The sequence below is a fragment of the Onychostoma macrolepis genome, chromosome 16 (assembly GCF_012432095.1).
Source record: "Onychostoma macrolepis isolate SWU-2019 chromosome 16, ASM1243209v1, whole genome shotgun sequence".
Classification (NCBI taxonomy): Eukaryota; Metazoa; Chordata; class Actinopteri; order Cypriniformes; family Cyprinidae; genus Onychostoma; species Onychostoma macrolepis.
In genome coordinates, this window is record NC_081170.1 from 28,080,697 (window position 1) to 28,092,899 (window position 12,203).

Consider the following 12,203-nt stretch of genomic DNA (forward strand, 5'->3'; position numbering starts at 1 on the left):
AGGCTTGCCTCACCTCGCCACCCATCCTCGGCCATCCAAATCTTGATCTCCCCTTCATGGTTTATACTGATGCCAGTGACACCGGTTTGGGTGCCATTTTGGCACAAAGGAAGGATGCTGGAAGGGAGGAAGTTATTGCTTATGCAAGTAGAACTTTGACAGGAGCTGAACTTAACTATACAACAACCGAAAAAGAATGTCTGGCAGTTGTGTGGGCCCTGGAAAAATGGCAACATTACCTCGAACACAAACTCTTCACAGTTGTCACTGACCACTCCGCCTTGCAATGGGTCATGGGTTCCACCAAAACCACCAGTCGACTCATCCGTTGGGTCCTAAGACTGCAGAAATTCGATTTCATCATTGAGTACAGAAAAGGGAAACTCAATGTAGCCCCAGATGCACTATCCAGGTCTTCTCCAACCTCAAGCTGCAGTCTGTACACCAGCCACAAGGATCCAGACTTGTCTTTATCAGATGTTGTCCTGTGGGAGGAACAGCACAAAGACCCGGAGGTTTCAAAGCTATTGCAAGCCGTTGCAGAGAACAATGCAAGTTTGATGGACCAATATGAAGTTGTTGAGGACAAATTATACCAGAAAACCTACCTCCCAAATAACCAGTTGCACTACCGAGTGTATGTTCCCAGTAGTCTTCGGCCCTCTGCTGCAGCATTATCACTCCAGTCCACTTAGTGGCCATGGAGGATCTTCAAAACGTACAAGCGACTCCAGGAAGTGGTTTTGGCCAGGCATGTGGGCTGACGTGAAACGTCATGTCAGAGCTTGTGTAAAGTGTCAAACATTAAAAAATGAAAATCAGAAACCTGTTGGAAAATTGCAGCAAATTACTACCACTCGCCCAAACCAAATGCTGGGAGTTGACATCATGGGCCCATTACCACGAAGTTCAAATCAAAATGAATACCTACTAGTTTTTGTTGATTATTTTTCTCGATGGGTTGAGCTGTTTCCCATCCGTCAGGCCACGGCTCAGAATGTTGCTTCCATCTTCAGAAAAGAGATTCTGACACGATGGGGTGTGCCAGATTTCATCCTCTCAGACAGGGGTGTTCAGTTTGTCTCAGCTGTGTTCAGAGAACTATGTGAGAATTGGAGCATTACCCGAAAACTGACTACAGCATACCACCCACAAACCAACATGACTGAAAGAGTGAATCGGACTCTAAAAAATATGATGTCAGCCTATGTGGATGATAACCACAAGAAGTGGGACCAGTTCTTACCAGAGTTCGATTCGCCCTGAATTCAGGCATCCAAGAAACCACTGCACTATCCCCAGCAGAACTCCAGCTTGGCAGAAAACTCCAAGGTCCAATGGACAAAATGCTTCATGGCCGTAATTTAACTCCAGACACTGCTTCCTATGATGTGGTTCATCATCTCCATCAGCTGCAAATGCAAGCCAAAGAAAGTAGTGAAAAAGCCAAGATGAGACAACTGAGGAACTATAACAAAAAGAGGAGAGAATTAACATTTAAATGCAAAGACCGGGTATGGCTGCGAAACTTTCCACAGTCAAGTGCAAAACATAACTTTAGTGCAAAGTTGGCACCAAAATGGAAGGGGCCTTACCGTATCCTGAAGCAGCTTGGTCCGTTGAACTATCAAATAGCTCTAGAGGACACTGGAGAGGATGTCCGGACAGCACATATCTGTAATTTAAAAATGTGTTTTCCAACAGCCGAGGAATTGGAGACAAAGGAAAAACGCAAACTCATTGATCTATTTCAAGAAGCCTCTGATGAGGAAGAAGAATTCCTAGGTTTCTAATCCATGCTTCCTTTTAAACAACCACGGGTTGTTTTCTTCCAGGGAGGGAGAGTGTGGCAGTGCAAAATACTTTGGGCCACAATATTTTTTCAGTTTACTTTCGTTTTACGTTGCGCGTTAGGGGTGGAGTGTTTCAATTAATGGCGGAAGAAAAAAGGATATAAGGAAGTGATCTTACCCAGGAGGATTGCGTCATCGGTAAGGATTGCAGTGTGAGAGTGAAGTAGGTGGAAAGACGGCCGCGTCAGGAACTGTTGCCTTCTGCGAACGCTATCTGGTGCGTTGCGGAGTCCCACGTGATTTTTTTAAAGCGTTGCACTTCAAGATTATCCGGATTTAGTTAGGTGGTTCTGAAGACAAGTTACGGCTGCTTATTCACCTGTCCTGGTGTCTGATGACCACTAGATACACGCTTCAGCTCCCCTCATGACTGTGAACTTGGTCAGTATTTCTACGCCACCATTACGCACACTCATTTACTCTCTACACACGCACGCACTCGCATGATATTCATCCCCGCACATTCGGTGGGTTTCTTTTTTGTTTTCCATGACTGGTAAATGATTAAATGTTGCTTTAAGAGTGTGGTTTAATGTTATTGCTTAATTATGAAATGAACAAATGAAATGAACAAAATGCTTATTTAATGTTTTTTGTTTTTTTTCTATGGACAATTTATGAATGACTGTGGATGTGAATCTGCCATGTTGGAAACGTGAAATAGTGTGACGCAATTACTACACGGAGGAATTCCCCGAATTCACCCTTGAATTGATACAAAGTGCTGAAATGTTTTTTTTTCCTGTTACTTATTTTTCAACCAAGATTCTTCATGGACATTGTGGAATAAATCTTCCCATTTCGAACAGTTTTTCTTCTGACTATTTTTGTGACTTAATATTGTAACAGGTGGTTTTTTTATTGGCTATCCTGGGTTACTTTAATTTTGTCAGGATCAATCCTGGCTGGCGCCGAAAAAGACTTAAAGAGATTTTATTTGTGCCAGGGCGACCCCCACCGTTACAGTAGTCAAACCTGTTCATTAGAAGGGGGTGACCCAATATTTTTGGCAATATAGTGTATGTAAGAAACCTGTAATAAAAATATAAGCTAGATATGGATCATCACTGATTCAAGAAAAACAAACAGCACAGAATTGTGGAGCACTGGCTCTGGCTCTAACAGAACAGTTAAGCTTTAAGTGATAGTTCACCCAAAAATGAAAATTATGTCATTAATAACTCGCCCTCATGTCGTTCCAAACCCGTAAGACCTTCATTCATCTTCGGTAAACAAATTAAGATATTTTTGATTAAATCTGAGAGCTTTCTGACCCTCCATAGACAGCAAGGATCCTAACACGATCAAGGCACAGAAACATAGTAAGGACATTGGTGAAACAGTCCGTGTGACATCAGTGGTTGACCGTGGTAGGACCAGTGGAGGATCAGAAAGCTCTCGGATTTTATCAAAAATATCTTAATTGGTGTCTAACGAAGGTCTTATGGGTTTGGAACAACATGAGGACGAGTAATTAATGGCAGAATTAAAATTTTTGGGTGAACTATCCCTTTAGTGTCATGTCATTTAAAAGAGAGATGATAAGAGTGGTGTTGGGGGATAGTGTACATAATGCCTCAAATCCAATAAAAAACACTTAGCTAAAAATAATAACCTAAAAACCCATGTTTTAAGCCTACCATACCTTGCTCTCCTTTTCTGCCTGATTTCTTCGTCTTTTTGCTTCTCTTCTTGCCATTCTTCTTTTTACGCTTCTTTTTCTTCTTTTCCTCATCCGAAGAGTCAGAGGTAGAGCTGGAGCTGGAGTCAGAGCTGGAGTCATCAGAGCTTGAATCGGTGCTACTATCAGTGCTGGAGTCCAACATCATGGCCTGTGGCTCCTCATCTTCAGTGGCTGTAATCTCCATGTTCCCATCTGTGAAATGATGAAACAAACACAAACAAACTTTAAAGTGTGACTTCACCCTCTGGGTAGAAAAATAATATGGAAAGGCTGGCAATAATATTTTTAAACATGGCTAAAATATTGTAGTGATACTGGCAGAATTATTTTGAAGCCCACACAAGTTCTGGAGAGTCATCTGCTCTACCTCTACATACTTGTGTACTCTTGTGCAGACTTATCTTCAAGTTGCTTCTTGAGCAAGCCATTTTCCTCCTCCAGCTCATCCACGCGAGACTGGAGCATCTCAGCCTTCTTTTTCCAGAGAATATGTTGTTTAACAGGCTTGAGACTGTCCATCTTATCAGCTGCAAAATATAGCATGAAAAATTACTAATACATGTCAGAGGGGAAAAAGGTCCAAACCTCGTAAGCACAGAGTCAAAAGTTGTATGCATTATATGACCTTAATTACGTCTCCCATTAATTATGCTCCCGTGACGCATCGTCCAGCACAAATTTGTATCAATTTGCGTCTTTTAATTGACTTTGTATATAATTGCGTCACGCGACATATCAGCTTCATGTAAACTTTTTTTTTTTTTTTTCATTTATAAACACAACTTACCACTTTTGTTTGTGGAATCTTCTCCTTCTTCGCCCTCAGCGTTTCCCCTCCGTGCCATTGCCCGGGTAAAATGCATGGTACCCCAGCTAACCATAATACGTGATTGTTACGTAACTGCAACGTAATTTGACGACAAAACTTTCGTTGTGACAAAGTAACTAGTTACGTTGCGACAACCGGAAAAGTGAAATTCCCGGATACGTTGCTACAACGTAACTTCGTGACGTCGCCAGTTAATTCAGAGATGTCATTGTCTAGCTCAGTTTAGTTTAAATAGTATCTGTGCAACCAAATCGGCGATAATCACTAGAAATTAATGAGCTTCCCCCTACCCCTTTTTTCATGTTTTATCAAAAAGGATTGACAATTCAGATTTATTTTCACAGGCTTCTTTGTTCATATTTACCAAGGGTGTCCATAATTCTGACTATGACTGTATATATGCAAATGTGCAAAATTTGTTCATGACTTCACATTTTTTATTTGGGTGTGTGAATGTGTTTTGCCCCACATTCACATGAGTTTCTTAATTTGTTATTTGTAGAATATGATTCGTGCACCTCAGAATTTTAAATTATGTAACTGTTGTGTTGTGTTTGTTAGAGAGAAAGAGTAAAAAAAACAACATTTGGAACTCCTAAAAAAAAAAAAAAACTGTGACTTTAAATTTACTACCTGTAATACGCATGTGTCTATTCTTTACAACTACAAATTCCACTGTCACAGGTGCTCAGTTTTAATATAATAATACCTTAGAACATAATACCAATAACACTATAGAACATGGTAGTAGTCAGCCATCTATGCAAAAGAAGAGAGGTCAGTGTGGTGTACTGTAGATACAGCTGTCCAGGCCAACATCTGATGTACTGATGTCTTCAACTGGGAATCCAAAAAACCTGCAGTAAAAATAGTACAGTTCAAAATCATACATAAACAATATAACAGGACCGCCCAATCCTGTTCCTGGAGATCTACCCACCTGCAGAATTCAGATCTAACCCTGACCCAACACACCCATCTGTAATTGTCAAACTGCTTTCATTGATGCGCTGTGAGGTTTGTTGACAAGTTCCTCCCTAAAAGTACATTGATAAAACTGTATTTTCATAGTGGATCATTTAATGAAGTCACTATATAGCCTTTTTAAATTATCTCATTAATAACTTCGCTAAATAATATTATTGTTATAATAAATAACATTGCTAACCTTATGAGAAAGGCATGCAACAGCGTTTTAGGTTCATTTACAGTAATTTATATTTGCATCATAAATACATACTCAGTCCCAAAGTCATCTTTAGTAAATGTGGTAAAAAGATTTCCAAACTGATTAATAATTTAATAGTAGTAGTATATAAAAAAACGAATAAAATAGAGAAAAGGGAGAAATCCTCCATCTAAATCTTCTCAAACAAGTCAAAGGAGTATTAGTTCCTGTTCAAAAGTTATAGTACACAGGACAAAGAAATGTTTGCATCATCTGGCAGAGTTTTGCTTACTAATAAATGTGACCTGTGCTGGTAAAATGAGTCTGAAATGCACACAGAAGTGAAAGATGTTGATTTTGGTCGAATTTGAGGTTTTCACAAAAATGAGTTCATTAAGCCCTCTTCTAGCGATCCCAATGCTCTAAATAGTATTTAAACATCTAAATATATGTTTATTTGCATGCTTTCTGAAGTGAGCGCATAACGGCGCTTCTTACGGCGTGTGATCCCAATAAATATACACACATACACAGAATTACAGTATTTAAGTATTCACGCAAACATAATCTGTTATGTCTTAAATGACCATAAAAAGTGACTCATTTTTGAAAATTTGTTCATTTATGGTGAAATCTCGATACAAGTAATTCAGAGAACAGGTAAACCTTGTTCATTTACATATATTACCAACACTGTAACAATACAAAGCTGGTTGAAAATCTGCAAACTTACCTTTTAGGGCAATGATTACAATATAAGGATTATTTGGCAGCTTTGTATGTTCATCTAGTTGCCATCATCTGAAGTCTTTGTGAGTGCTAGCGTCTTCTGAAGACATCACACGCAAGGCTGGATCCAAACTGGAACTGGTGTAATCTCTAGTAACCTTGGGATGGACATCCCGAGATATAAACAGGAAACCAAAAGAAGAAAGATTAGAATAGCTGCTGTTCATATTATTTCAGACAAAAGATTATTTATTTCATCACATATAACTGAAGTGCAAGGTTATGAGATGTTTTCTGTGTGAATATGTTAAAATGTAATTTGGAGTTGTGTCACTGGTGTTACCGTTTAACAAAAACCATTTATTTTTAAATAAAAATCACACTGATGACATCACTTGACTTCCTTCTTCCTATTTTCTGAAGATCTATGAAGAAAGGCCTATGATAAGTCCACTGTATCTTTTCAGTTATCAGAAATTTTCTCATTTATCTCATGATTTCATATGAGGCTTTTAGTTGAAGTCACTGGTATGACCTACTTTATTGTTAGGGAATTGTAAAAAACTAGAATACAAATGGATTAAACTACTTAATTTAGTGAGTATACCATGATTGACAACATGTGGTTTGATACCTTGCAGCAGACATTTTGTAAAATGCATTTTTCATGAAATCTGTCACTGGTGTTACCTTCCTTATGGGTTACACCAGTGAAGATCAGTTTACATTTATGTTCTTTTACTAACTACTTTCACTAATTGCCAAATGTATGCCGAATGTAACAATTTAGTCTCATCTATTAATTATAGCTGAAGAATAAGGATCTTTGGTCTAATGTATGTCACTGGTGTTACCGTGTTTTTTTTTTTTTCTGTCACATTACATAAAATGTGTCACATGTGGCATGATAATAATTAATTTTACATCCACTGAATTCTGCTTCACTCAAGAGTTAAGATTTAAAGGATTGCATCATTAGTTGTTTATAACTGTTTTTTTCCCCAAATATTTTCATTGTTATAGCAAATACATGGTTGCGCAAATGTACTAACATCATTCAATCACACTTTTAACAAACCTGATTAAAATAAATAAAACATAATCTCCTTATTTGTCACATTATCATTGTTTTTCTGTAACTCTGACTACATGTGCTGAAAAAAAAAAAAAAATCGAGAAATAATATTTAATAAAAACCTCTAAAATTTACAAAGAAGGTAACACCAATGACAAAAAAAATGTTACAATGTGGTCTTTAAATAAATGGTACAAAAAATATAAAAATAATTTAGCTGTCATTTATGCGTATTCATAAAGTCAAAAGGTAATCTAATAGTGTGGTCTAAGTTTAAACGTTAAAAAAAGAAATACATTTTAAGACATCTTGCCATACCAAAAGTGGATGTTTCTGTAGAATGATCCAAATATGAATGTAAAAAAAAAAAAAAAGAAAAGCTGTGCGGAATATTTTTGTGTGAATGCTTTAACAGTGTAAAGTTTTTTTAAAGTATTTTTTTTAAAGGATGTTTTCAACATTGATAATAATCAAAAATATTTCTTGAGCAGCAAATCAGTATATTAGAATAATTTCTGAAGGATCATGTAACACTGAAAACTGGAGTAATGATGCTGAAATTGCAGCTTTGATCACAAGAATAAATGACATTTTACAATATATTCACACAGAAAACAGCTATTTTAATTTGTAATAATATTTCACAGTATTACTGTTTTTTTTTTTTTTAATCTGCATTTTTAATAAATTCAGCCTTTGTGAGCATTAGCCATATAGTTCATTGTACCTGGGAGATGTTGTCCGACAGGACGTCCGCTCTGAGTCTGGGGTGCAGGCCATCAACATGGAAGAATGTAGGAACATAAGAAGCAATTTGTCACAGAGACAACAATATTTAGTATACAATGCCAGCCAGGTTTATTACAAGGAACCAAGCTAGAGCAGGTGAAATGTAGAAAAGAGAAAGAAGAATATACAGAAAATATTTTTTTAACATAACATAATTTGCTTCTAGGTTTACTTATTTAATTGCTCATACTTCTTGTGGATGTCAAAGCCCTCTTAAAATTTTAAGAAGCTTCACCTGTTCACTTGTGTTCCTTACTTCTCCGTCTGCGGCTCCCTTCAGAAATTATGAAATCTTGGAGCCTCCCATGTTGCTGTGTTTTTTTTCTTCTGAAGTAACAGAACAGTTTATCATCAATATTTGTTGACTGTGAGAGATCAAAATACGTTTGAACTAGATTCAGTTAATTGTCCCGCTGATGTAAGTGACGTCACCGATTAACGGTACAGTGTAGGCTATATGTTTAAGTTAAATAAAGGAGCCTATTTCCAATCACCCACTGAAACATTACCAGCAAAACTTTTACAGAACTGTCAAAACCTCTCATCTACACATAAAGATTTGATTAAAATCCCAAACTTTCAAAAAGAGCTCAGTCTATGGAGTTAGCCTAACTTACTTCCTCTGAAAACGGCTAAGATGCTAACGGACTCGTAAGAAGACACTAAACCATTTCTATGAACTAATTTCACCAGAAGCGACTCAAATACAAGCAAGAGAGGAGTAAATAGTTATATTTAATATTTGTGAGATTTTAGGGACTAAACTTACCGAAAACAGTAAAAACAGCAGCGAGAAACGGAGCTTCTTGCTTGACAGTCGTTGTGTTGACGCCCCGTTACCATGGCAACTCCCTCCGCTCCAGTGTTTGAACGCGGTTCGAAAGTTCAGCTCGTCATAGTCACGCAGAATTTACATAAATAATCATATAAAATTAGAACATTACATAAATAAATAACAATCTAATTAAATTATTATTGAATCATACATTTAATTTATTTAAATGTAGTTCTATGGCACTCTGCATTTGACTCACACTTTTTTTTTTTTTAATGAACACTCAACCACCTTATTTCATTAGAAAGCCTTCTTGCATGTAGACCAGGGGTGGGCAATTAATTTTCTAAGGGGCCACAAGGAAAACTTGGGCAGTTTAGTCAATTCTTTATTTAAAAAATAATAATAATAAAATAAATAAATAAATAAATAAAACTGTAAATGAATGAAAATGTCAAGCACAATATTTTAGGAACGTTCACAAAAAGAGTTGAAATTGTGCATTTTTTTGTAGTGTTTCAAAAACTAGCATAAATAATAGCAATAGCAATAAAATCTTTAAAAGAAATGCAGTTTAATTAAATTATGGCTAGTCACGTTGCAGTTATGTTGTCAGTAAGTCATGAAATTACCAAATTATTACGAATAGAGGACCTGTCTGGGACGTTTTTGGTGATCTTGTTACGTTATGAGGACGTACTGACGACGTTGTGAGTTGGTAATGGGATGGTAATGGAATTACGAACATACGACGTTGTGGTAACGTTGTCTGTTGGTAAGTCATGAAATTACCAAAAATTACAAATAAATTACGTAACTGTTGGCGTGTGTTAGCTGGGACCCAGCAGCGCACTGCTCCCGTTGCCAGGCAAGGGGCGGTAATGTGCTTGATCAAACATGTTATGTTTAGGCTGAGAAGAAAATTGAGATAGCGATTTTGGTTAACATGCAAGTAATAACGACCGCTCTCTAAAAAATAAAAAAAGAACAATATTTCCAGTGGAGTTAACTCTTACCAATTTTTGACAATTTTTTTTCCAGAGCAGTACGGGTTGGCCAATCCGATTGTAGAAGTGGTCGGTCACGTGTTAGCTCTGCCAACACTCAGCCATGGTAGGTGTGTCTGATAACATATTTAGCCAATAGGTTGTTTGCACATGACGTCACTGATGACGCGCAAAATGCAGCTGGAGGGCAGGAAGTGATTTTTCTCGATAGGAATCAGTAGCAGAAACTCAAAATTTCTGCGTTTTGCGTTGTTTAATGCCGAGTTCACACTGCACGATTTTCAAACTCGTCGGATCGCTGTTGTTTTCACACTGCATGACTATCTGGGGTAGCATTCAGTCGCTGCTGTGTTCACATTGCACGATGGATCGGCGACAGGGGCTTTCACATTGCACGATTTCACAATAGGAAGAATCGCCGACAACTCTGTCTGATCTGCAAACTACGCGAGAAGTGATAAGGAAATAACGCGAGAACCCGCGTGCGTCAGACCGTTGTTCTCGAGCGAGACTGGAAGTATTAAAAAATATAGCCTGCAAATGGTCTGTGCGCTGATTTCCAGCTACAAAAACAAAAACAGATTATGCAGGAGGGAGATGCAGGGAACAGGGATTGTGTTCTGGTAAATAATAATTTGCAGTAACTGTTATGCTGATGTTGCGGCTGGTCAAGCGTTTCTGCTTGTTTCTGTATGATATAATTGTACATATTAAAATACTGATATGGTCTATAACTCCTCACCAAACTTCCCTCTGCCCTGTATCTTTGTCTCTCATTGGCTGAAGGTCATCGGGCAGTGGCGGATTTAGCAAATTGGGGGCCCAAGGCGAAGGTATGTATGGGGCCCCCCCCATCCAATCTTTAAAAAAGAAAGTACTGACTAAATGGTGGATAGGCAGGTAAAGCTAATCTACGGGGAAGTAAAGGTTGGAGAGGAGAGAAAAAACCTTCCCCTTTAAACCCTGCATACACTTTACTCCAAAATGAAGATGGAAAGCAGAGAACACAGTGTAGCACAATACAAACTAACAGTCACGATGGAACCCAACAGAGAATAAGGTTTCAGATAACACGTCTTTGCCAAAATGCCAGGAAACCAGCACTGTTTATTCTTTTTTTTAAGATCAAATCAATATAACCAGCAAGAAAAGTTAGGGTAAACCCCCACAAACAGTCATATACTTAACAAATACTGTCAAGACGAATAATTTACTTTGTATGTGTGAGTGAGTGAGTGAGGTTGCAGTTGGTATTACTTGAGATTGACATTTCAAACATTCTACAAACAAACCTATGTACATGATAGTGTGTGTGTGTGTGGGAGAGAGGGCCATTGCATAAGCAGACCCATGTACAGGATGCAGGGTATGACAGAAAGTGTGTGTGTGTGTGTGTGTGTCTGTCTGTCTGAGTGAGTGAGTGAATGAGTAGTGAGTGAGAGGGGGTAAGAGGGGCGAACTGGGAGAGGTGAGGTTGCATTTGGCTCCAAGCAAATCCATGTATATCCACGTGAGTGTATGTGAGTGAGTGAGAGAGAATGAGACCGTTTACATGTAGAAATTACATGTTTTTTTCTGTAGTATTTACTTCACCACAAAATCATTTTTATTAGGGTATGGCTAGGGCTATTACTAGCAGAAGTAGGCATTTGACTCACCAAAGCCCCATCATCGTCATCATCGGTGTCAAAATGGCCATCACTGGACAACTCTTCCACCTCATCTGTGTCAAAGTCGATAACACTGTCGGTGACGGCGGGCGGCAACAACGTGATGTCCTTTTCATTGATTTCTTGGTTAATGTTATCCTCAACTACAACTAGCGCCACTTCACAGCTAGCTGTTGCTGATGCTGCTGTAGCGGCATGTTCAACGCTTTGGGCTGTCTGCATCCCCAACCCCAACAACAGTAGCCGTAAAAAAGTGTGTCATCTTCAGCAGCGTTGCCAAATACTTATCTGTGTCTTTTCGTTTTTTTCTCTAATTTGAGCCGCTTGGGTAACATCGTTTCATTTTCGCGTCTTGCTTCGTCTCTGTTTGTGTACTTCCCAGTCCTCCTGTCACTGTGTGTTTATCTTTCGCGCCGCGCACCGTCACGGACTGGTCCATTTCATTATGAAAGTAGGGGGTGTATATGTGTAGGGACAGATAACCATGAACTGGACATTTTAACTACTACTTCAATGTTTCAACGTATTTCTTAAGAATATTAATACAATTCACCATGTTTTTGAAGCGTTCATGATGATAAGGTTTTTTTTTTAGTTTTTTTTTTAGGTTGGTTGGGGGCCCCC

At 38.2% G+C, this 12,203-nt stretch overlaps 1 protein-coding gene across 8 annotated transcripts in view; it reads right to left on the minus strand.

The window, feature by feature from the left end:
• The window catches only part of LOC131522347 (protein FAM133A-like), a 30,416-nt gene extending 18,270 nt beyond the window's left edge, over window positions 1-12,146 (minus strand). The window contains exons 1-9 of one of the 8 annotated variants that reach the window (XM_058747791.1): window positions 11,568-12,146; window positions 8,897-10,769; window positions 8,363-8,454; window positions 8,066-8,102; window positions 6,268-6,421; window positions 5,076-5,223; window positions 4,325-4,410; window positions 3,915-4,064; window positions 3,499-3,729 (exon numbers count right to left, since the gene is read on the minus strand). In XM_058747791.1, coding sequence (XP_058603774.1) covers window positions 3,499-3,729; window positions 3,915-4,064; window positions 4,325-4,400 — 457 coding nt within the window. In that variant the 5' untranslated portion in view covers window positions 4,401-4,410; window positions 5,076-5,223; window positions 6,268-6,421; ... (2 more) ...; window positions 8,897-10,769; window positions 11,568-12,146. The other 7 variants (XR_009266509.1, XM_058747792.1, XM_058747790.1 and 4 more) reach the window with 7 other exon arrangements.
• Window positions 12,147-12,203: the final 57 nt, after the last annotated feature.